The 26364-nt window shown below is 35.4% G+C and overlaps 1 protein-coding gene and 1 long non-coding RNA gene across 2 annotated transcripts in view; one reads left to right on the forward strand and one right to left on the reverse strand.

Annotated features, from left to right (window-relative positions):
• Positions 1-26364, forward strand: part of LOC134657025 (uncharacterized) — a 148911-nt gene that overhangs the window by 10986 nt on the left and 111561 nt on the right. The gene's annotated exons all lie outside the window — the stretch shown is intronic.
• Positions 1063-25988, reverse strand: LOC134657011 (cytochrome P450 4C1-like). Its single transcript, XM_063512578.1, has 10 exons — positions 25813-25988; positions 24622-24728; positions 24330-24420; positions 21764-21949; positions 21285-21360; positions 20499-20793; positions 18942-19008; positions 2842-3012; positions 1918-2100; positions 1063-1260 (listed from the first exon to the last, which is right to left on the reverse strand). Exons 1-10 carry the CDS (start codon positions 25967-25969, stop codon positions 1097-1099), a joined length of 1497 nt encoding a protein of 498 aa, XP_063368648.1. The 5' UTR covers positions 25970-25988; the 3' UTR covers positions 1063-1096.

Genomic DNA, 26364 nt, shown 5'->3' on the forward strand with positions numbered 1-26364 from the left:
TGGCGGCCTAGCCAAGGTGACAATCGCTATCACTCCGCCATCAAATCGCTTTGTGTCTCTCTATCACTCTTCCATATTAGTGTGACAGTGACAGTTGCATTTCGTTCGCTACGGAGCGTTAGCGAGTGGCATGTTGTCTACGGGTCCTGTCACCTTTTGCGTTTAACGCACTGATATCGTCCGACGAACTGGTAATCAGAGGGCCCACTTTGTCGTGCAAAGTTAGCTTAGTCTATGCAATTCGCAATGTCCCGGCAGCTTGAATATGTCATGCTCGCTTAAAAGTCTTTGCTTACGGTGGCGTTGTTGATCGGGTCGCCAAAATCCCGAATGAAGGTTGAGAGACTTGAGAGAGCCGATGGCTGAGATACGCGTCATACTCGTGAACGGGTGCTGTTTGTGGAGACTGGTCTATTTAAGCTAACACGAGCTATTATATTTAGTAACTTTATTTTTGACGATAATTACATGGACACTCCTCATTCGGTTCTCGTATGCTATTTTATTTTTACTATCATTTTCTTTCTTAATGAATGTTTTAATTAGGTATACAGGATTTTGACTCTTGGAGACCCTATACATCTCTAAGGATAATTTGATTAACTACTATATATTGTAATCTTTTAGTTATGATGCCACGTAGAGACATTTACATCTCTAAATAATTTTTGATTATAGTTTTTGTATCTTTGTGTTTTTTTTTCAATACTATTGTTATTGCGTTTTTTGTAATTTGACATTTAGAGACTGTATACATCTCTATGTTAGTTTGATTTGATATTTACGGCTTAGTTGTATTTTATAATTGTGTTTTTTTTTTGCTGTATGTAAATTCCATATTGACGTGTAAAAGTGCCCTTGTGGCCTATTTGCTGAATAAATGTTGATATTTGATATTTGATATTCGCTGCAGACTGTTCCATATTTAATTCAAACAGTAGTAAGTTTCAGGTTTTAAAAAGTTTGATGGGAGCGGCATCAATGAAACCTAGCCTAGAAATAGACATATTATCAATCTTATATCAAAATAATATTTTTATTTATACTAACCAAGGATCAAAATCCTGAATAAAGATTTTCAATGAATTCTTTCAAATTAGTTTAGTCTAGGGTTCAAGAACACTGGATATCCGTTGACAGACTCGACTGACACGGCGCACAGCAGCTTGAGATCCGCGTACGTCTCCGGGGAGGTCAGCCTGAACTCGCGCAGAACCCGGATGCAGATGGTCTTCACCAGTTTGGTGCCGAAGTGTCTTCCTGCCGAGAAATTGCAAGCGTTTAGGTTACCTGCGTAAAATATTTGATTTAAATTTAAGGCAGATAAAGAATCAATAATAAAGAGTGATAATCTCCGTACAACGCTACGTGCCTCATCGTTTAAAACGCTGTTTAGGTTTATTTAGCAATCAAAGAAGCTCTGTGACAGGGCCCTCTAGCCTGCTTTGGCCGGCTGTCCAGAGAAGAATAGTTTTATTAAAGCGACTACCATTCTGACCTTCAAACCCAGTGGTGAGCTATAGGTATGCACCGTACAGCCTCAACCAGAAACTAAAACTAGAAAGCATTGGTGTTTTAACATACGTATAGCCAACTCGCCACTTACGAATCCACGTCTTCCCTCGAAAACGCAGTTACGCATCAGATATACGTATGTTAAAACACCAATGCTTTCTAGTTTTAGTTTCTGGTTGAGGCTGTACGGTGCATGCCTATAGTTCACCACTGTGTTAGAAGGTCAGAATGGTAGTCACTTTCGTAAAACTAGTGTCTCCGTCAATTCTTGTCCATTACTTCTACACTAAAAACTAAGATGAAAAAGAGGCAGCGTACAAAGTCACATTGTACCTATGTGAAGCTACATTACAATTATATATAATGTGACACGGCATATGGATCAACCAGCGAACAACTTACCTAAACAGTTCATGGAGCCCAAGCTGAAAGGGATGTAGCAGTAGGGGTGGCGCGCCGCGGAACGCTCAGGGCTGAACCGCTCTGGGTCGAAGGCATCCGGGTCCAGCCAGAACTGCTCGTCACGGTGCATGTGGAATATCAGCACGATCAGGGAACTGCCTGCTGGGAGCGTGACGCCGTGACCTGGAAACAAAATGGAACTAGTGTTCTCATCGGAAGATCAGTGTTGGCAATCGACAGCATTAATACAGAAATGAACTCATTTCGTAGTCCGTTTTCGCCGTATATAAAATGTGGCAGCTAAATATCCACGGTCACCTGCATTTTGGCACCTCTATACTTTATGTGTGCAGCTAAAGGAATGATTCTATTAATTTAATACTATGACTCACGTTAGACCGGGCCGTGTTCGGGCTGGAGCTTCCGGAGCTTACTTTTCTATGACAGATGACCGGTGATCACGTGATGCTTTCCATAGAAAATGAAGCTCCGGAAGCTCCGGCCCGGACACAGCCCGGTCTTACGTACCTAAATATAATTAATTATCTACTGCAGCCAACGAATTGCCTGCCATAATATTTTGGAACATTCACCAGAAATAAGCTTTTGCAAGCTACCCTTTTAATTAATTTTGTATCAAGCAAAAACGTCGTTTTATTTCTACCCCTTTTCATTCTTCAAATTACGTCACCACATGGGATTGTTATGCCATTTAGGGTTCTTGCTAAATTGGAAATTCTATAGCGTAAGTATTGATCAACCAATTTAGCTAGGACCTTAAATGACGCAACAATCGCGGAGCGTAATCTGCGTGATGGTACATAACGATTTCCTTTCCATAAGTTAAGCATTTATTCGACAACCCAAAATCTGTTTTTTTTTTGCAATATGCATCAGTATATTCCATTGCGTATAGCTACATACTAATATCGATATCTTCCATAACCGTGCGCTGCACCATCGCCGCGATCGGAAACAGCCGGACGACCTCCTTGAATACCATGTCCAAGTACGGCATGCGCTTGACATCCTCATCGGTCACATGCCGGTCTTCTTCACCAAATACTTCCTTTATCTCTGCGTACAGTTTTTCCTATAAACCAAGTTATAATATTATATCGAATACTATGTTAAGAACTATTATTTGTATTCAGGGTTTTAGAATCGTAATGAAGCAGTGACAGCAAATCTAGACACGCGGCAGCGTGTCAAGCCAAGTTCAAGCAGAGGAACTGGCTAGCCAGCGCCGAATGTAATATTACACGAACCACTTGGTGCCACTTTTGACCCTTCTATAACTCAAAACCTCTTTAACGTAAACACATAAAACTACGTGTGTTTAATTATATCCATAAGGACATCTAGAAGCCCAAATTTCATGAAGCTCGAACGGTTATAAAGATATGAATGTCAAAAAGTCGTAAAGTTTAGCACTGATTGACTGACTGACACATAGTACCTAAATCTAACCTACTTTCAGATGACCTAGAAGGATAAAATTTGGAATCCAGCTCGGTAGTTGTGTGTAAGCGTAGGAAAAAATTTAAAAATAAAAAAAGTTAAAAAATAGGACAATTTTATTTTTTAATTGTAGCGTTGGAACCGTTACAAGCAGATATTTGAAACTATCCCAATATATGTATTATTATATTTGCTATATAACAGAAATATAAAAATAAAGTTAAGTCAAAAAATAAGTGGTGTCCTTATACAAAAAACTTGTAATACGCGCTAAACAACCGGCCAACAAGTCAAATCTAACCTACTTTAAAATCTCACATTTTTTTAAATAACAGCACTTGTTATAGGTATCCAATAAAGCAAAGAAATAGAGTTTAATACTTGTTCATAATGTAATTTTTTTCCTATAAATACATATTTGAATTTGGTATAGAACTTGGCACTCATTTAGATCTCCATTCTTTTTGCGGCGAAGCCCACAGCCACGCATAATTTTTGTATTGAACTTGGCTCTCCTTTTTAGGGTTCCGTAGCCAAATGGTAAAAAACGGAACCCTTATAGATTCGTCATGTCTGTCTGTCTGTCTGTCTGTCTGTCTGTCTGTCTGTCTGTCCGTCTGTCTGTCCATCCGTATGTCACAGCCACTTTTCTCCGAAACTATAAGAACTATACTGTTGAAACTTGGTAAGTAGATGTATTCTGTGAACCGCATTAAGATTTTCACACAAAAATAGAAAAAAAAACAATACATTTTTGGGGTTCCCCATACTTTGTACTGAAACTCAAAAATTTTTTTTTCATCAAACCCATACGTGTGGGGTATCTATGGATAGGTCTTTAAAAATGATATTGAGGTTTCTAATATCATTTTTTTCTAAACTGAATAGTTTGCGCGAGAGACACTTCCAAAGTGGTAAAATGTGTGTCCCCCCCCCTGTAACTTCTAAAATAAGAGAATGATAAAACTAAAAAAAATATATGATGTACATTACCATGTAAACTTCCACCGAAAATTGGTTTGAACGAGATCTAGTAAGTAGTTTTTTTTTATACGTCATAAATCGCCTAAATACGGAACCCTTCATGGGCGAGTCCGACTCGCACTTGGCCGCTTTTTTACATTTATGTTTTTGGTGGGATCAGAAACGACTCCAATGGCTTCATTAATTTTTTTGTAAAAATTTTAGTGTAAAGAATAATTAGGTATCTGTTTATCTTAATGTATTATGGGCTACATATCGAGACTTTCGGAGGCAAGATGATATCAATAGCAAGTTCTCAATTATTTTCCATTTTTTACGTACTTGTCCTCTCGATAAACCGATAGGTTGCCAAACAGCTATTTTTGTTAGACAAGGCATTTTTTCCTAGCATAATGAAATTGTTTTATAGAAATGAACAATCAAGACATACAAATTTAAGTGAGTAGGTAAACAGAAAAAATCAGGTCAACTTTGACGAGTTTTCCAACGATTTTTAAACCAGTAAAAACCCAGTTAAAACAAAAAATTTTGGCTGTCAGTTACCTGGGCCCCTATTCGACATGTACAACTGTCAGATTTCGCGTCATTTGAAATTCAACTGTTGAAGTTCATTTGAAGTTCATCAAGTGCTGAAGTTCATTTGGTACAAACAATAATTTAACAAAAAACAACTTTGTTTTATTATTACTTTAAGGTTTATAATGGTTTGGTTTGGTTGTCACCTAACTGTGGATTGCTAATGTCAAATTTTGACAAATAATGATTCCAAATGTAGACTTTTTTCTCTATGACCTTCGGCTCCATCTTGGAGTTTTTGACGTGCGAAAGGGTAATTTATAGCAAAGAGTAAAACTTTTTTTTTTCAGTACGTAAGTTTACATGAATTAATGACATCTTGTGAGCGATAGACCAACGAATGCGCTGTAGGCGATGCGGCGGCGAGTAGTGGAACTTACGTGACAATTTCCATCAATCAAAAAGGGACTACATTGCTGATGGTCGATAAAGGCTATTAATAATTGAATTTTAACAGCAAGAATGCCTTATTGACAAGCGATCTTTTTGTTGAACCCACACCTACACGTCAAATAATGCTTGCTCCACACATTCTCCTATAAACGCTCAAAATTGTAAAAAAATGAAACAATTTACTCATCACCTCTCCCAACTCAAGCTGCCTATTTCTAAACCACGTTAATAAACCACAAGTTGTACCTTAACACATTTCGTAAACCACATATTCAGAAAAGTCCGAACATGATGATGAGTGGAACATGAATAGCTTGTATTACTTTTTTGGCATAAAAATAATCTAAATTAGTCAAAATATTTTGACTAAATATTGCGCTACTGCTACCTACTATATACCTACTACTGCTACCTACTATATACCTACTACCTTAGTAACTTGGTAACTTTGTCAGTCACCAACTATTTTGATGCTACCTACAAAGAGCATCAAAATAGTTGGTGACTGACAGGTCAGGCTCCGGTCTTGGTAAGTAATATAGTCAAATACAGTAGGTCATAAGACCTAACATTACTACCAAGACCTAAAAGTACCTATTGTTTAATATGTATCTACTCAGAGATGATTTTTAATTAAAGGAGACTAAATACATATATGTTATTCAACTACAAATAAAAAAAATAGATCTATTTCAGTTTACACTTCTTTTTTCGTTTAATTTTAATAAAACATTAAAGTTTTTAAGCATTCAACTTTATTTAATTTTCTTCACTTTATTATTTTCTGATATTTAAATAGGTATGGTGTTTAAGGTTGGTAACAGGAAATAAGAAAACCACACCTCTCCAAAAACTCTGCTGGCGATTCACATCTGTAAGTTTAAATATGAAACATGATAAAAACACTTAAATTAAAAACTTAATGTCTGGGAGACCGAGTTTTGCTCGGGAAACATATAATAACCCAAAAATGCGCGTTTTCCCAGAGATTTTTATTTTATTTATTTTTTTCCACACTTACAACTATCTTTACAGGTAAACCTAAGACAATAGTGTAACTATTAACCATACATATCTAAAGTAAGCCATTACGTCTATAACATAATATATTTAATGTTGATATTGTGAATTCAGTCAAAGAGCATGAGAATATGTCAATATTTTCCGCTATTATATTGAGGGTCCGAATAGCGCGCGTCAGTGGCGCCAGACCTAGCAGGTTGGTGCGCCCGCGCGACTCGGCCAGCAGTCGCGGCCGCCGCCTGCGCCCCACGTACCTGTCCGGCACATAGATAAAAACATAGATAAAACCTAGCAAGATCGATTTTGCGCCCCCGTAAACCTCCATATAGCAAATTTCATCTAAATCCGTTTAGAGCCGTTCCCGAGATCCCCGAAATATATATAGGTACATATAAATAAATAAATAAATATACAAGAATTGCTCGTTTAAAGGTATTAAAAACTTATAAATAAATTATTAGCCCTAAATCCTGGTAGTGAGTGTAGTGACCTACCAAGTGCGGTAGGGTGCCCTTCTGCAGGCTGGCCGCTTGCCCCGCTGGATAACAATGCTGATCCGCATCATCAAAAGCATACAGATATAAAACGCTTTGACAGCTCCTCATAGAGGCAACGCGCGCTAGGCCGCACGCCATAAATCTAAGCTAAAGTCTTAAATTCGAGATCATGAACATGAAATATTGTTCGCTATAATATTAAAATCATAGGTATTAGACCTATGATTTTACTATTATAGCGAAAAGTTAGCAGGAGACGGCCGTGCCGTGGTCGTGATAGGTACAGCATTCGTGGACCAGACAAGCAAACCCTGAATTATGTCCCTACCTATTTTACTATACCTTTGTTCACCATTATGTTCACCTATGTATATTTACTCTTCTTTCCAAGATAATCATCTTTTTCAAGATGTAACCCGTATAATCGGGCTGTATAATTGCCTCAATTTTTTTTACACAAAGTTGTATGTAATCTTAATTCGATAATTAATGATGTTTTACATATTTATCATATACTATTTTGCCATTTTTTCTTGGATATTACGTTGTTTATTCCGATTGACGTGTTTATTATTTTCGTTACTATAACAGCGTTTTTTTTTCTTTTTTGGCATTTACTACAGTAGCCAGTGTCATGTCTATATAAAAACACTTTAAAAATGGAAAGGTTGAGTCCTCAATACAGTGACATTATAACTCAAACAAGAACCATCCAAAGGGGGATGGGGGAAATGTCGTTATCTGCCTCTCTATCACTCTTGCATATACGAGCGAAATTTAATGGTGGCAGATAACGAAATTGGTTTCGCGGTAGGCCCTCTTTAAACAAACCGCCTTGATTCATCAATGTTATATTTATTAGGAACAAACGTTGACTGCCGACTGTCCTATATATTATACTACTCTTTGCTGCCCACTTCTAGCGCTGGCGGTACACCGCGAAAATCAGTATAATGCTGCAAATGGTGTTAAAGGTCTGAAAATCGGTACGATTGATCTTTAGGACATTTGAAACAATTTGACCCGAAGCACCAACAAATAAAAAAAAAGAGAGGAGTTATGACGTCATGTTTTTTTGTATGAAATAAAAAAAAAATGTTTAGAAACCTATCGTGTATGGTATTAAACGAAAGGGCTTTCTGAGCCAATGCTATCACATATAGTCCGTCAACCAAATCTTGTCAGTAGCAATGTAAAGCAAACTAAAGTAGGGCAACACTCAAAGAGCAGTATTGCGCTAAGAATAGCAGCAATGTACATCGAACCAAAAGATTTTTTTTTTCCGCTGAGCGCGCCCTGCGTACGTCAATTCAAATTTGCACTCGCGGTTTATTGAAAAAATTTGAAACATGGACGGACAATTTAAAAGCGATGTTAAAACAATGTTAATCAAAATGATGAACAAATTTGAAGATATCAAAAACAACTCCCTATGGTAGTGCTTATATTCTCTTTGTTCCCTATCTATGTCTTCTATGTTTACTAAAATAAAATCATATCAAAATGCAGATAATTAGATAGTGCATATATTTGTTATTTACAATATAATATGCCACTTGTTAATGTAAATTAGTGTACTCTTCTGGATGAATATGACATACCTGTGTAATTTTTTTGATTGGTATATATTGTACAATAGGATTACATATTAAAAATAAAACAACTGATATTTGGGTGTTTATTTAATTTAAAGGTAAATAAGATAAGGGTCACTTTAGCTTACACTATAATTCAGGTCATTAATTGAAAAAATATAATGAAGTTACCAATGTTACCGGGTCACTTCAACCAAGCATAATACATAATACTCTGTAGTATTCTATTGCATCTTTGTAAATAGTCACAACTGATTGCTGAAAATATTAGACATGTGGGCCTATGGACGGTTTCCAGGACACAATTTATGGTCTTGTTGGATAGATTTAGGCATACGTTTTAATTTTATTTATGCCTTTTAACCCTAAAACAAAAAAACTGAACATAATCTTAAAAGTTCGAAAGAGTTCTTCCAGTATGTACTTGTCATAACCTCAATTTTTAGTAATGTTTACCATCAACGAGCATGATTGTACATTGTAGGCCCCTTAGCTTTGCTTATTCTTATTTAATGTATTGGTATTTAATGGTGACAGCAGAAATATCTCTTGAAACAGAAACGATTCAGAATGAAAACCAAATGAAAACAAATAAGGTGACGGCTGTCGTTCACGATACACATTCCACAGATAAAACACAGATGACACGCATTTTGGAATTATTCGAACACAGTGTTGCTAACCCGCGATTTTTCAAATTTGCCGCCTTTTACTACTGACAAGATTTGGTTGACGGACTTTAGTTACATTTCAGTCATTTTGTTTAAATTATAATAAAAATAGTTTTCAAAACATACCAAGTTTGGGCTTCTCCAGATACAATATCATATTTTTTTTTTTGTAAAATATACCTCAAATTATCCCTAATATCCTCATATCTAACCCTAATAAAGCAACTTTGAAAATATTTACATTTAGGATTTTTTTTTAATTTTTCAATTTTACAAAGTGTAATAATAGCCTTGCCGAATTACTCAATACGAGTAATAATGTCATTCGGGTAAAATAAGAGTATTGAAACTTGGTTTTTCTACTCCCGTACTTTTATTTGTCATTTAAAGGGTCGTGCACACACCTTTAAACCCCTAACTTATAGTTATCAAGACAAGTCTTTAGTCTATTCCCCAAAAAAATATTTGTGCATACACGCAGTATCTTTTTGGCACTTTTACGATACTTCGTGTAATCACCACTTAAAAAATATTGTATGGAATACATTGTTTCCAACCTAATTTTAATTGTCATTTCTGACAGATGAGTAAACCATAGACATGTTTTGGTTAATGGTACGATTATTTTCATCTTTATAGGGCTGTATCTCCTAAACCGTGCGTCGTAGCACAAAAATAATCAAATTTTCGTTCCCCTTTGAAACTCTTAAGTAATATTTAGAAAACACGAAAAACAAAAAAAAAAGATTTTTTTTATAGGGTTGTATCTCCTAAACCGTGCGTCGTACGAAAAATATTAAAATGTTCATTCCTCTGTAAGAAACCCTAATTAATATAAAAAAAAAAACAAAAAAGAGATAAAAAAAAAACAAAAAAAAACTTTATAATGCTGTATCTCCTAAACCGTGCGTCGTAGCGCAAAAATAATCAAATTTTCGTTCCCCTTTAAGGAATTCCTAAGTAAGATTTAAAAAACACAAAAAAAGAAAAAAAAAGAAAAAGAGGAAGAAAAATATTTATAGGGCTGTATCTCCTAAACCGTGCGTCGTAGCGCAAAATAATAAAATTTTTGTTCCCCTTAAGAATCCCACGCACTGAACATCCTATCACATTAGGACATGAAACAATCATCATCATCCATTTTTATTATTATTTCATTGCATTTCAAAGTGCTTGGTCGTAGAAAAAGTATTGTATGCAACGTTGTTTAACTGAGTCGGTTGTTGTTTGTTGTTATTGTTACTCACGCCACTCGCCTTTTTTGACCTCTCTTAAACAACAGTTGCATAAAATACTATTACATGTTCCTTTGGTAATATCTAAGCTTTAAGTAAGAAAAAGTTCAGATGAGTGGAGGGTGGAGAACTCGGGAAAGGGGGGACGTTAAAGGTGAGTTTTTTCGGTTAATTCTTTCTTAATTATTACATAGACAATTTTTACTACGACTTATAGATTCCCAGATATAAGCGACTTTCTGAAAAAAACCGTTATATATTAATTTTATGCTTTCTTTTTAAATATTTAATTGAGAGATTCATAGACTATGTAGGGGAAACTGGGGAGGGTTGATCACCCCTTTTGTTTTTAGCATACATTTTCTTAACTATTTGTAGTATTGAAAAACTTTATAGACCATACGATTCAGAATTTATCTCTTCATTAATAGTTTGAATTAGAATAGATTTGTGCAATAGATTAGACCATTATTTAATGAAAACCCATACTGTTGACTTTTACCATGTGTCCCCTATGTAAGGGAGACTTGTTTACCCCTGGTCGGGAGCCTTGATCCTAGGGGGATCAAGTGACCCTGGTTCTTGGGACACATGGTAAACAGATTTTTACCATGTCTCCCCATACCAGATTCTCATTGATTATATAACTCGGATCGCTATTAGCAATGCATCTATAATTTGTAAAATACACAGCAAACATATATATATTGAATTTTCCATGCTTTGAAGTTGTATTTCCGGTAATCAGATGTCTAAGCCGAAGGGATCAAGTCTTCCAGATTTGGGGATACTTGGTAAAAAGATTTTAAGCGGCAATGTCATATTTCGAGGGTAGTATCTACATTAATTTATTCACTTTATCTACAGAAAATTAATACATGAAGATATTAAACACATATTAATCCATAATCTTATACTTTTAAAAAACAATGTAATCGTATTATCCATAAAACAACATAAAATAGGGAATCAATTTTTGAACTAAAAAAAAGTTAAAAAAAAAAACAAAAATCTAAGTTATTAACATAAAATTTCTTGTAACAAGCTAAATTTTTTAAAGTTATTATGAAGGTATTTTTAGCGTCAGATACCTACAGCAATTTTAATTTTTTTACCCATCTCTGGTCGTTATTGTTTACTATAATAAATAAGTTTAGAAATTTACTGCTCACGTTTCGAGGACGGTGTTTGAGCTGCATAATCCTAAAATCCTTTCTATGGACCGTGGGTTCTATAGTACATAAGGTCGGAAAGCCATTGAAATAGCATTTCATCCATAAAAACAAATATCGCCGGTTGAAAACCAAATATCGTTATAAGTGTTGTTTGTCGACCGAGTAACATCCCCGGTGTGTAAAACGTTTAACTTGATAAACAAGACCAAGTGCGGGTAGTTCGTAAAATGTTGATGTCAACTTTAGTTAGTCATTTCAAAGGCCACGGGGATAATTCCGTTTTCGGAGTTCGGAGTCGGTTGTATAATTAAAAACTGAATTATACGCCATTAAATCCCGTTTTAATAAACAATAATGAGTCAAAAACCTTGAAAGTTTAAATCAGTGTTTCTCTGGTCGTACTTTTGCGGCATGATTTACTAAAGAAAAGAAAATATTTATGATAGCTCTATGAATCATTTTGTAAGTAAATTTATTACAATGTATACTTGATCGCTTTGGGGGTGACATGATCCCGGAATCATATCTCCCCTGAAGAAAAAGACAAAGTCTCCCCATACATAGTAAGATTATAAAACGTGCCGTACTCGAAACGTGTGTTCGCGTATATCATTGTAATCCAAGTTAATCATCACTTCAATAAACAACAAATAAAATAAGCACACTCACTAACATCATTTCCATCTCATATTATAAAATAAATCCAGTTAAAACTTACCGAAAATTGAATATAGTACGCAGAAAATCTTTCACCGTCCGCCATTTTTGAACCACTGACTCTTCCGATACAGTGCCATGACAGAACGTGAAGTTAGGAACGAATGAATGAGTGTTACCAGTGCAAAAAAATGTATCTCGTTTGGTTTGATTAAAAATGAAGTTTACCAAGTGTCCCCTAGGGATCGACCCTCCCCACCCTCACCTACCATTGAAAAATTAAAAAAAACCTAAATGTATATAATTTCAAAATTGCTTTATTAGGGTTAGATATGAGGATATTAGGTATAAGATTAGAGGTATATTTTACAAAAAAAATTTTTTACCGTATTGTATCTGGAGAAACCCAAACTTAATTGGTATGTTTTGAAAATTATTTATATTATAATTAAAAAAAAATTACTGAAATGTAATGATGTGATATATGTTTGGAATCGGCTCAGAAAGCCCTTTCGTTTAATACCAAACACGATAGGTTTTTAAACAATATTTTTTTATTCTTTACAAAAAAAAGATGACGTCATAACTCCTCTCGTTTTTTTTTATTTGTTGGTGCTTCGGGTTTGTTTCAAATGTTCTAAAGATCAATCGTACCGATTTTCATACCTTTAACATCATTTGCAGCATTTTACTGAATTTCTCGGTGTACCGCCAGCGCTATATAGGTATACTTGGTCAACCAGATCTTGACAGTAGAAAAAGGCGGCAATTTTGAAAAATGTAGGCGCGAAGGGATATCGTCCCATGGAAGATTTGAATTTCGTGCCTTTTTTTACTGACAAGATTTGGTTGACCAGATATATATATACATATTATACTACTCTTTGCCTACGCCTTTGCTTTAAACTTTTTTTAACAAGTTTTCACAGACAATTAATAATTTGACATAGACACATCAATGTTTACAAAGGGGCCTATCGGGAAGTGCGAAAATCGAAACTCAGCTATTTGCCTCTTTATCGCTCGAATATGCAAGAGTGATAGAGAGGTTAGATAACAAAATTTCGAATTTCTGACTGTATTTTTCTTTAAATATTTTCAAATATAATTAAGTTGCGTTGTTTTATCACAAAGTTAAAAAGACTTAAAAGACCACTGTCTGTATCATCATCAGGCCTCGGAGTATTTTTAGCACGGTAAGACTAAGGAGAGCTATGGAGTCTTTGTTAACATTAAAATTAAATTCATACTCATACTCATCCTCATTAATTAAGTTCGTCCGAATCGTTTTATAAATAATTAATGAGTCTCTATCTTTATCATTTCTGTAAAAAAACACGTAAGTCAAAATTTCTAAATTTTTTTTTTTAGTTTCGAAGGCGTGACCACTCTAAATGACATTGCTATAAAAACTCTATTTAATGGTATGTCAGTCATATTAGTTTCACAGCTAAAATCGAAAAGCAACAGTGTCAAAATTAAAAAAATATGTTGGTTGGATTTTGTTACATTTTGCTCTTAAACCATTCTAACACCGGTAAAGAACTTTATGCATAAATCCTCTTTAAAACAAAATAAAAAACATAAGTATTTTGACGATAAAGCGATTCGATTTTGTTTTTATTGTAATATATGTCATTGTTAGCTCTTGCATTGCACCTTTGAATCTTAAGTAATTAAGTAATAAAAATGCTGTCCAAGAAGTACGCGATTAAAAAACTGTTCTCGAAAAATCCACAATCATTGTACCATATTGCAATGGTGAAAGTTATTGGTCTTATAAGAGAGGCATACGATTTTTTCGAAAATGATTATCCAGTTTTGGATCAAGTAAAGTTATTATAATGTTATTGTAGCGTTTCCGTGTCAGCGTGATTATTTACACTCAGTTTATATTGTTTTAATTTATTTTAGATAGAAAATATGCGGTCCACGTTTTACTGTTTGAAACTTCCTCATACAATCTACGTTGACATGTTCTTCAAAGGACTACCTCGTGAGGCTATATCTCTTAAAGATGAAGGGATGAAATCAACTGGATATTGTGAAGATTGCTGCCGTCACTATTGGTGTCTTGAAAATGATGCCCATGAATGCGACTTACGACGTTTATACTGCCCATTATGTGTGAACGAACTGTTTTGTAGACGTAAGGAAGAGTAACGCATAACTATTCTAAAATATTGTAGCTCTATATCAACCTTAATGAATAATAAACAGTTTTAATATCTATGGAATATCGTTTTAATATGTCGAATACGTATTACCAATGTTTATAATCATAGGTTGCATGTCTTAAGTACTTTTTTAAGTGATAGGCCACTTATGATTAAACCTCTTTACCTAAATATGTGTATGAGTAAATCAGATGTCACATTATGTCATCTATATATATAAATGCAAGTGTCCTGACTGACTGACTGACTGACTGACTGACTGACTGATTCATCAACGCAGAGCCGAAACTACAAAAGCTAGAAAGTTGAAATTTGCACACTAGGTTGCATTTGTAAAGTGTACAAGAGATAAGAAGCGATTTTGAAAAATTCAACCCCTAAGGGGGTTAAAAAGGGGATGAAAGGTTGTATGGGGTTCAAGTTTTAGTTTAAGCTAGAAATTTGAAACTTTGTGAAAATGTATTATATTAAAAAACAAGAAAACTAATTTCAGCGTTTTTGAAAATTCATCCCCCAAGGTGGTAAAAAAGGGGTTGAAAGTTTGTATGGAGATCAAATATTTTTGTGAGTGTGTGACTTTAAACTTTGTATATGGGTATATTATTATAAGACAGGAAAAGCAATTTCAGCGTTTTTGAAAATTCATCCCCTAACAGGGTTAAAAAGGGGTTGAAAGTTTGAATCCATTACAAATGCTTTGAAACTTCTTAGAAAGGCATAATAGCCGATGACAAAAAAAAGTAATTGCGACGTTTTAGTTAATTCAACCTCTAAGGGGGTAAAAAAGGCGATGAAACTTTGTCCTGGGGTGCAAATTTTATTTTAAGCTAGGACCTTGAAACTTCGTAAAAAGGTATTAAATTAAAAAACAAGAAAACTAATTTCAGCGTTTTTAAAAATTCATCCCCCAAGGTGGTAAAAAAGGGATTGAAAATTTGTACGGAGATCAAATATTTTTGAGAGTGCGGGACTTGAATCTTTGTATTTGGGGATATTATTAAAATACAGGAAAAGTAATTTCACCGTTTTGTAAAATTCATCCCCTAACAGGGTTAAACAGGGGTTGAAAGTTTGAATCCATTACAAATGCTTTGAAACTTCTTAGAAAGGCATAATAGCCGATAACAAAAAAAAGTGATTGCAACGTTTTTGTAAATTCAACCCCTAAGGGGGTTAAAAAGGGGATGAAAGTTCGTCTTAGGGTGCAAATTTTATTTTAAGCTATGAACTTGGAACTTTGCAAATAGGTATTAAATTAAGATACAAAAAAAACAAATTTCAGCGTTCTTAAAAATTCATCCCCCAAGGTGGTAAAACATGGGGTTAAAAATTTGTACGGATATCAAATATTTATGAGAGTGCGGGACTTAAATCTTTGTATTTGGGGATATTATTAGAAGACAGGAAAAGTTATTTCAGCGTTTGGTAAAATTCATCCCCTAACAGGGTTAAACAGGGGTTGAAAGTTTGTATGGCGTTCAAATTTTATTTTAAGCTAGGAACTTGAAACGTCGTAAAAATATATGGTATTAAAATACAAGAAAACTAATTTCAGCGTTTTTGAATATTCATCCCCTAAAGTGGTGAAAAAGGGGTTGAAAGTTTGTATGGATATCAAACATTTTTTCGAACGCGGGAATTGAATCTTTGTATTTGGGGATATTATTAAAATACAGGAAAAGTAATTTCAGCGTTTTGTAAAATTCATCCCCTAACAGGGTTAAACAGGGGTTGAAAGTTTGAATCCATTACAAATGCTTTGAAACTTCTTAGAAAGGCATAACAGCCGATAACAAAAAAAAGTAATTGTAACGTTTTTGGAAATTCAACCCCTAAGGGGGTTAAAAAGGGGATTAAAGTTCGTCTTAGGGTGCAAATTTTATTTAAAGCTAGGAACTTGAAACTTCGTAAATAGGTAGTTAGGTAGTAGGTTTTATTAAATAGAGGACATGAAAATCTTCTAAGGGGGTTTAGAGGGATTACATCGAGGACAATTTTATTCAGTTAGGGGCTTGAAACTTCGTAGGTTGTGAAAGACAAGTCTCATGCGTCGTATAATATTAATAATTAAGAAATGATTAACCGTCCTACCGCAATCTCTTGCTGCATAATGTTCTAAGCTAATGTAGAATATATAACCACCAATATACAAATCCACGCGTACGAAGTCGCGGGCAACAGCTAGTAGGTCGGGCTTTTTCTGTTAGTTTTTCAAAAACTTGGTTTATTGTTAAAAACTAGCCAAGACAAATCCTTTATAATTTCAGGATTTTCTACACAGCACAGAACTTGGCACCCATATAGATCTCAATTCTTTTGTCGGCGAGTCAACAACGACACATATTCTTAATATTGAACTTGGCTCTCATTTCACATTTATGTTTTTGTTGGGATTTAATTTGCATGATTTGATTGGAACCACATTGGAACAGACAGACAACCAACGGGACAGATGAAACTAAGTAAAAGCTTGAAAAAATGTGGCTTTCCAATTTCTATTGCAACTTCAGGTGAAAACGGAGTCTCTATTGTTTCCCAAATAGTTTTAAGCCATAATGTATTGTTTGCTCGAATTTTCGTTAGTCATAATTCCTTTGGTTCAGAAACGCGTCACTTTTCAGGATTGCCATAAAACAAATCTAACCTAACCTAACCTATCTATAGGATAACCTAACTAAAATCTTGAAATGTTAACGGTTTCAGTTTTATGAGTAATGATAATATGACAAACAATACATTGACTTAAAACTTTATGGGAAACAACGGGACCCCATGAAAACGTCCTTATTGAAGCATAAGGACCTTTAATTTATGGAAAGCTACATATAACAACCAATTCGAGGCTACTAGGTGGCAAAATACGATTAAATACGAGTAGGTAGGTCAAATACACGAGAGTATTAAAATAAGGATTTATATTTGGCCAAATATTCTTGTGACAAAGTTATTCTTCCTCGCGTTATCTCGATTGTGTCACGGATCATGAGAACCTATTGTTAGCTTGACAATTAATCCCAAGGATTGGCGTAGGCACTAGTTTTTCCGAAAGCAACTGCCATCTGACCTTCCAACCCAGAGGGTAAACTAGGCCTTATTGGGATCTGTTAGGCTGTTAAAGTTTAAAGTTACCTACTCGTAAGTCTCGTAACACAACATATAAGTTTCACATAACAAAATTACTTACATATATATTATGTACCTAAACATATTACTTTTCTAAAAAAAGGACTGAAATCTAGTGCTGCGAAGAAACGGTATTTTTGTTCGGCTTTTTTGTTGCTATTTTGGCATATGGATACATGGTAGAAGAAGTAAGTATGGAATCCTCCTCCGTTTTGCGTGGTCCGACGCACCTGACCGGGTTTTCGCGATTTTCCGTCAATGTCTGTCAATACCTTATTTCTTACGAACACCTAAAATAATAAGTTTAAAATTAATCTCAATGTCTCCAGTTTGCTGTTCATTCAAACTGAGAAAATCCAAATTTCTGAGGCAATATACGACCGCTGTCTTATATAAGCCATTAAAATTCATCGTGAATAACCCCACGTTGCGTTGTTATAAATTTAATTAAATAAATAATTATTTTATTTAATTTATAACAACTAATTAGGCATAGCGTCCAATTTAGAATATGACACAGGCACTAGTTCTTACGAATTTACCTTAATTTATTAATCAAAGGACCTGAGGTAAAAGTGAGAAGAGGTTAATAAGCAGATGCACCAGCTAGTCGCCGACGCTCCGCTTCCCCCGGGATTAGCCCTTAAGCCTGCACCTAACAGACTGGCTCATAGAGGGCTATAAGCTTGCTGTTGCGTCAATTTTCATTTTTAGAAAAAAAACTAGTCTACTAACTACTAACAACACAATAAATGCTTATTTTGCCGCATTCTTCACTATCTCTCACTGTTTCACTGCCATCTAACCCAGAGGACAAAAATATAGCTTATTGTGGCTACTGGCTACTCCGTCTTCCTCATGACTCATGATATTTTACTTCACCATAAAGTAATTGGTGTAATATCAAATGATATTTTTCACACAAGTTACAAGAAGTTCATTGCTAAGAGCCGGGGTTAGGACCCACGACGATTGGTTTAAAATATAATTTGTTACCTAGTAATTATACTAAATCTGTTTTCTTTTTGACATTTAGTGGTATATGTATTGCTGTGTGTTTATTGTCAAGTTTTTTTTAATTCTGGACAATTGTCATATATTCGTTTTCATGATAGATCTACACCAACGCAACTGCATGTCATGTTCTTGCGGTTTATTTTTATAACGCCAAGATCGAAATTTGAATGTTAACTCCATCTTGCGTCGAGTAGGGGAATCAAAAAACTATAGAAAATAGAAATGCAGTTTACTCTATGCCATAGAATCCCCTTTTAAATGTCATAAATCCAAACATGGCGGCCATACCAATAGACAACCAAGTCTAGCGATGAAATGATTTGTTTACATGAGATTCACTGACAGGTGACACACTTTACCTATTCGACAACCCATGATTGTTCAGATTCAAATGAACTTCAACATGCGACGTCAAAAGTGGCATGTCGAATAAGGCCCCTGGCATTCGGGGTGGTAGGCCATCATCAGTAGTAAGAAAGAAGCAATATTCGCTGATGTTTCCTGACTCTAAAACATAATATTTCATTCGTTTTAGTATTGACTAAGGGCACGAGTATTCAACAGTAAACAGTACAATTAGGTACCGTAAAATGGGGTGAGTAGGGATAAAACTGACATTGAAACCTTGATAAAACTTTATTTTTACATGTGGCAAACTGATTTTTATTACATAATAAATGTTCCGGTCATTTGTATTTTGGTTTTATTATGACTTTGTGTAGTTCCATTTCATAACTTTATAGATAAACACGAAATAGTAGGAAATCCCAGCTCACCCCGTAGTTGGGATAAGGAGGGATTTCCTACTAAGGTGAGTTAAGAAAATTGCTGGTTCTTGGGGACTTTGGGATTATGAACATTATAATAGCTTGATAAGGCCTATAAATACGGCTGTCTCGGCGCCAACTACGAGTTCGTTGCTTTTGGCGTCGAGACACTCGGGCCGTGGGATAGAGGAGCGCGTGGGCTCCTTAAGGAGCTTGGTAAGCGGTTAAGGGAGGCAACAGGGGACTCTCGCGCAGGCAGCTTTCTCGCGCAAAGGATTGCCATCGCTATACAGCGCGGGAATGCTGCCTGCGTGATGGGCACCTTGCCGAGGGGCCTAGGTTTAGAAGGTAGGTTTTAGGGGTTTTTTTGTTTTTTTATTAGGTTTAGTTTTGGTTATTTTATTTTATAAGGTACTTAAGTATTAAGTTTGTATTATTTACGTTAAATAAACTTGTTTTTTACTTTTATAGCTTGATTTGTTATTAGAATATATAATTTACGTAGCAGTAGCCTGTAAAAACCAACTCACCCCTCTGTCATACCTTCTCTCCCCATTCATAACCCAACTGCCCTTGTAATCCCTACTCACCCAATTTACGGTAATGATAGAATTTGTAAACTCGATTCTCAAAAACTTCAGTTCAACTAAGTGCCAGTTTCGAGAGTTTGGTAAAAAATTGAAACGTTTTAAAAAAAAAAAAAAAAAAAAAAAAAAAAAAAATGCATTTATTTCAGACTTATAAGTGTCCATAGTTTGTTAGTAACAACAAAAAAACTAAAAAATACTTAAACAACTATATTAGTACCTAAACCTAAGTGAAGCGAGGACCAGTGCCTGATTAGGCCACTGTCCCACCTCTCCGCTACTACGCTCAGGAGGCTGTGGCGGCTGTCACGGACTCTGCGGAGCGTCGCGGCGCAGCGCTTGCGCAGCGTCGCATAAAAAAAAAAAATAATAATAATAATAATATAAGTAGGCGTTTTGAAAATTAGGGCTCATTTAGACGGTGCGAGAACTCGCATGCGAGTTTCATTACATTGCGTCATTTGATCGGTCGGCTGAATTACTGTCACCTCAATGGTCCGCAGTGTAACTATAATCGTATACGAGGTCACGCGCCGACTTAATGAGACCTTAAAGATAAACCAAAGACATGCTGCTTAACTTCTATAGTTTCTAAGTACTCGTAATTTGTATCAATATAAAAATAATATAATAACACACTTACCGTTGTAAATATAGTAAATATTTGTTTTAACATATCATCATAATCGATTGATTTTGCCAAAATTAACTTATCCGCAGTACTAAACATATCATGCTTGTTAGCAATTTCGCTGTCGTCCAGTTCAATTAAGCTTGTATCATCTAGTTTTTTAACTCTATGTTTGACTACAGCGTCCGCCATGTGTTTTGTTTTTTGTATGAACTTTTTATGTCTTGGGTAGTACTGTGAAAGCCAGTAGTAAGGCTCAATTTGTAGATACCATTTTGTCATTCTCATGAACGCTTCTGCGTACATCCTGAAATAAAGTATGACAAGTGTATTAACATACGCAACTATAGTATGCAAGTTTAACTATCGGTTTCGGTAAGCATGTTTCTTACTCTTATAGAAGAAGATCAAAGTTTCAAACGCGAAGTTTAATTAGTCAAAATCTGTATAGACAATTCATTGTTGTACGGGAATGATGGATTAAATTTATTAGGAGAAGGATCTGATAATATACAACTAAACATGATGGTATATCAAACTAGTTCGCCTTTTATCCAAATTCCCATAGCATTATTCAAATGAATAAGATCACAATCAGGTATTATATCTCGTTGTGAGACCTAAGGCTCACTTCGGGACATCAAACTGAGTGAGGATCTTTTAGCACAATGTTCTGTTCGGCGTAATGAAGCTTTGTTATTATATTTTGTTAATTTTTGTTCTAATAAATATTACTTATACTTACTATATTGAGATTATAGAGAAAACGCATTGGTTAACAGTCTAGAAAATACTTACTGATGTGTTTCATTAACTATTTCCTGAAGATATGGGAGGCTCAACGTTTGTTCTCTGCTCAAGCCGAATAAGGTTTCTGAAATAATTCCATGAGATGAATTAGTGACATATCAACAAATAGTTAAGGGCTGAATACATTATCCTAATCTTAATTTCAAGGGATATTGTCAACGAAGGCCATAACTCTCTATGTATTTGTATGTAGGTACTTAAATGTATCTACCTACTTCAACATAATGATAAAAACAAAAGAACGTAGGAAGTCCCTTTCTAACAAAAGCTGTTAAAAAGTGACACCCGCTTGAATTACAAGTTACAAGCTTTTGAGAAACAGGCCCCAGACGTATGAAGATAAGTGTAATAAGACTAATAAGGGATCTATTATTCTATTCTATTCCACATAATCTTTCAAAAATTGTGAAAAATTAAGAAAAATAGACTAACGCACGTCACATACAATTTAATTACATATTGCTTACGGCAGACCGTGTAGGTGGTCGTTTTGACGACTTCTTCGTAGATATTAAATGATTCCCCCGCAGGTCGCGCCCTGAGTCTCTGCAGTAAGATGCCAGTTTCTTCATTGAATACATAACTGTAGTTTTCTATAGCTTTATGGTTATAATTCGGGCTGATTAGCTTTCTGCGCTTCCGCCATACTGGACCTTAATACAACAACAACATCAAGTACATGTAGGTAATGTATAATTTGCGTGGCACAAAAATTTAATAATTTAACTAATACAAAAAAAAGCGGCCAAGTGCGAGTCGGACTCGCCCATGAAGGGCGATTTATGACGTATTAAAAAAAAACTACTTACTAGATCTCGTTCAAACCAATTTTCGGTGGAAGTTTACATGGTAATGTACATCATATATTTTTTTTAGTTTTATCATTCTGTTATTTTAGAAGTTACAGGGAGGGGGGGGGACACACATTTTACCACTTTGGAAGTGTCTCTCGCGCAAACTGTTCAGTTTAGAAAAAAAGCGGCCAAGTGCGAGTCGGACTCGCCCATGAAGGGTTCCGTATTTAGGCGATTTATGACGTATAAAAAAAAACTACTTACTAGATCTCGTTCAAACCAATTTTCGGTGGAAGTTTACATGGTAATGTACATCATATATTTTTTTAGTTTTATCATTCTCTTATTTTAGAAGTTACGGGGGGGGGGACACACATTTTACCACTTTGGAAGTGTCTCTCGCGCAAACTATTCAGTTTAGAAAAAAATGATATTAGAAACCTTAATATCATTTTTGAAGACCTATCCATAGATACCCCACACGTATGGATTTGATGAAAAAAAAATTTTTGAGTTTCAGTTCGAAGTATGGGGAACCCCAAAAATTTATTGTTTTTTTTTCTATTTTTGTGTGAAAATCTTAATGCGGTTCACAGAATACATCTACTTACCAAGTTTCAACAGTATAGTTCTTATAGTTTCGGAGAAAAGTGGCTGTGACATACGGACGGACAGACAGACGGACAGACAGACAGATATGACGAATCTATAAGGGTTCCGTTTTTTGCCATTTGGCTACGGAACCCTAAAAATGATATTAGAAACCTCAATATCATTTTTGAAGACCTATCCATAGATACCCCACACGTATGGGTTTGATGAAAAAAAATTTTTGAGTTTCAGTTCTAAGTATGGGGAACCCCAAAAATTTATTGTTTTTTTCTATTTTTGTGTGAAAATCTTAATGCGGTTCACAGAATACATCTACTTACCAAGTTTCAACAGTATAGTTCTTATAGTTTCGGAGAAAAGTGACTGTGACATACGGACGGACAGACGGACAGACAGACAGATATGACGAATCTATAAGGGTTCCGTTTTTAGGGTTCCGTACCCAAAGGGTAAAAACGGGACCCTATTACTAAGACTCCGCTGTCCATCCGTCCGTCCGTCCGTCCGTCTGTCCGTCCGTCCGTCCGTCCGTCCGTCCGTCCGTCTGTCACCGGGCTGTATCTCACGAACCGTGATAGCTAGACAGTTGAAATTTTCACAGATGATGTATTTCTGTTGCCGCTATAACAACAAATACTAAAAACAGAATAAAATAAAGATTTAAGTGGGGCTCCCATACAACAAACGTGATTTTTGACCGAAGTTAAGCAACGTCGGGCGGGGTCAGTACTTGGATGGGTGACCGTTTTTAGGGTTCCGTAGCCAAATGGCAAAAAACGGAACCCTTATAGATTCGTCAGGTCTGTCTGTCTGTCTGTCTGTCTGTCTGTCCGTCTGTCCGTCTGTCCGTCTGTCCGTCTGTCTGTCCGTCCGTATGTCACAGCCACTTTTCTCCGAAACTATAAGAACTATACTGTTGAAACTTGGTAAGTAGATGTATTCTGTGAACCGCATTAAGATTTTCACACAAAAATAGAAAAAAAAACAATAAATTTTTGGGGTTCCCCATACTTCGAACTGAAACTCAAAATTTTTTTTTTCATCAAACCCATACGTGTGGGGTATCTATGGATAGGTCTTCAAAAATGATATTGAGGTTTCTAATATAATTTTTTTCTAAACTGAATAGTTTGCGCGAGAGACACTTCCAAAGTGGTAAAATATGTGTCCCCCCCCCCTGTAACTTCTAAAATAAGAGAATGATAAAACTAAAAAAAATATATGATGTACATTACCATGCAAACTTCCACCGAAAATTGGTTTGAACGAGATCTAGTAAGTAGTTTTTTTTTATACGTCATAAATCGCCTAAATACGGAACCCTTCATGGGCGAGTCCGACTCGCACTTGGCTGCTTTTTTTTGCTTGTTTTGCTCTATTTTTTGTTGATGGTGCGGAACCCTCCGTGCGCGAGTCCGACTCGCACTTGGCCGGTTTTTTGCCATAATTTGGCTACGGAACCCTAAAAATTGTTTTTAGTGGGTATTCGCGGCCGACAATTTTAAGGTACTTACAATAAAGTTTTCTTTAGTGAAAAATTATTATTTGACATTAGGTAATTTCCAAATAAATCATCAACCAATCAAATTGAAAAACTTTGGAGGGCAAAATGTGAAAATGTTCTTACCTGATCCGCTAAGAATACCATAGCCTAGGAAATCTACCATGTATTTGTATTGCGGGCCTCTTTCGTTTAATTTTCTGCTTTGAAGAAGAATCTGAAATAATTATTACAAAACACAAGTTTTAGTTTACCTGGTGTATCTTTAATAGGTCCTCTAAATTAGAGGGTTAAAGTTTTGCTTTAGGTGGTGATGAAATGATAATTTAATATTTTAAGGAGGACGAAGATTAGCGAAAAGTCGATAAATGGGAAGTGACTATGACGGGTTAGAAACACCATGCTTAAAATAACTTACTTTGACGTAATCAGGTTCTGAGATACAATAATTGAGATCGAGTCCCAGCCAGAATCTGAATGCACGGCCGTACTCCTGCTTGAGGTTCTCAAAAATGACGAATATTCCTGTAAAAATAAGTTAAGTGTTTTTCAAGATAGTAAAGTTGCTTTTTCAAGTGGTGGTCAAGTGGAGACAAAAATTCAAAGGAGTCTTGAACCTGCCGCGAAACGTAGCCGTCATCATGTTATTGGATTGGATCTTTCCACGGGGCGTCCCGTCTTATTTTTTGTATTAAAATGTATTTCAGCGTTTTTTTCCTGAGCACTTCTTTGATCCTTTGTTACAGGATATAATATAATATAAAAATAACTTCCTATAATGATACCTGCCAATATTCAGAAACCTTGCGTGTTTACAGGACAACTATAGACAATTTTGTGGTATGCTCCTATTTATCTAAGAAGCAGATTTATATTACAAAAAAAATGTGTACGAATTTTGGCAAACATAAATATACCGGAAAGTACTAAGACACACTTCACCGATCTAAAAATACTTACCTTAACATCAATATACATTTTGGAAACCTGTAAGTTTGTAAAAAAATACCCTCAATTTTATACCAAACATTCAGATATACCCCGACGTTACGCCAGCAGGTTTCAAAATAAGCTGGTGCAGGTAATACCCTCAAAACTAAAACTACATTCAAAAAGTCCAAACTCAATGGCAATAAAAATATTTAATAAAATTAGTAACGAAATAAATAACACTAAGTCCGACAATGAATTTTTTAAAAAACTAAAAGATCACCTCATTAAAAAAGCTTATTATACATTAAATGAATTTTTTCACGACCAATAATTGCAATTAAAAAGTACCCCTATACAATAAATAACATTTAAGTATAAATAAATAACATCTTGTACAAAAAACTCGATCTCCTCTTGAATAAACTGTTTGCTGTGCCCTACAGGGTGTCATGTTGTACACGATTCTATGCAATAGGTTAAGATACAATGTGATATGCAATAAAGATTATGAGTATGAGTATGAGTATGAGATTTTTTTAATTGTATTATTGTATTTATATTATTGGAATTATGATCAACCATTTGGAATATAACTTGTATTAAATAATATTATAATGATCTATTATATGTAAAAAAAAAAAGAAGCAGATTAAATGATTATATATAATGAAATTACCTTCTGGATTTCTAATCAACATTAGGGCGTTGCCGAGCACGGGCAGTGCTGGCGGGCCTGGCAGCTGGTCGGCCAGCGCCAGCAGCCGCCGGCGCCGCGTACGCCACAGCGCCCACCACGCCAGCGCCACACACGCCAATGCTAATAACAGGAACATCCTACAACAAGAAACCGAAAAACACCTTTAGGAATATTTGCATTTATTTTTAACTCTTAACATTGACCGATTTCATAAAACATTTTGGTCTTGGTCTTGATTAGCAGTGCTACCCCTCCAATGGCTATTTCTGAGAGCTTAAGTAAAGATAGTGGAATCAACTGTAAAGTCTATTATTTAAAACCAGTAACGGGTTTTTGCATCCGTAATAATTACGGCACCGCTCGCCCAAGAAACCAGAGCTTAAAGTCCCGACGAATTGAGAACCTACTCCTTTTTAGGGTTCCGTAGCCAAATGGCAAAAAACGGAACCCTTATAGATTCGTCATGTCTGTCTGTCTGTCTGTCTGTCTGTCTGTCCGTCTGTCTGTCCGTCCGTATGTCACGCAGCCACT

Source organism: Cydia amplana, chromosome 19 (genome assembly GCF_948474715.1).
Source record: "Cydia amplana chromosome 19, ilCydAmpl1.1, whole genome shotgun sequence".
In the NCBI taxonomy this organism is placed as follows: Eukaryota; Metazoa; Arthropoda; class Insecta; order Lepidoptera; family Tortricidae; genus Cydia; species Cydia amplana.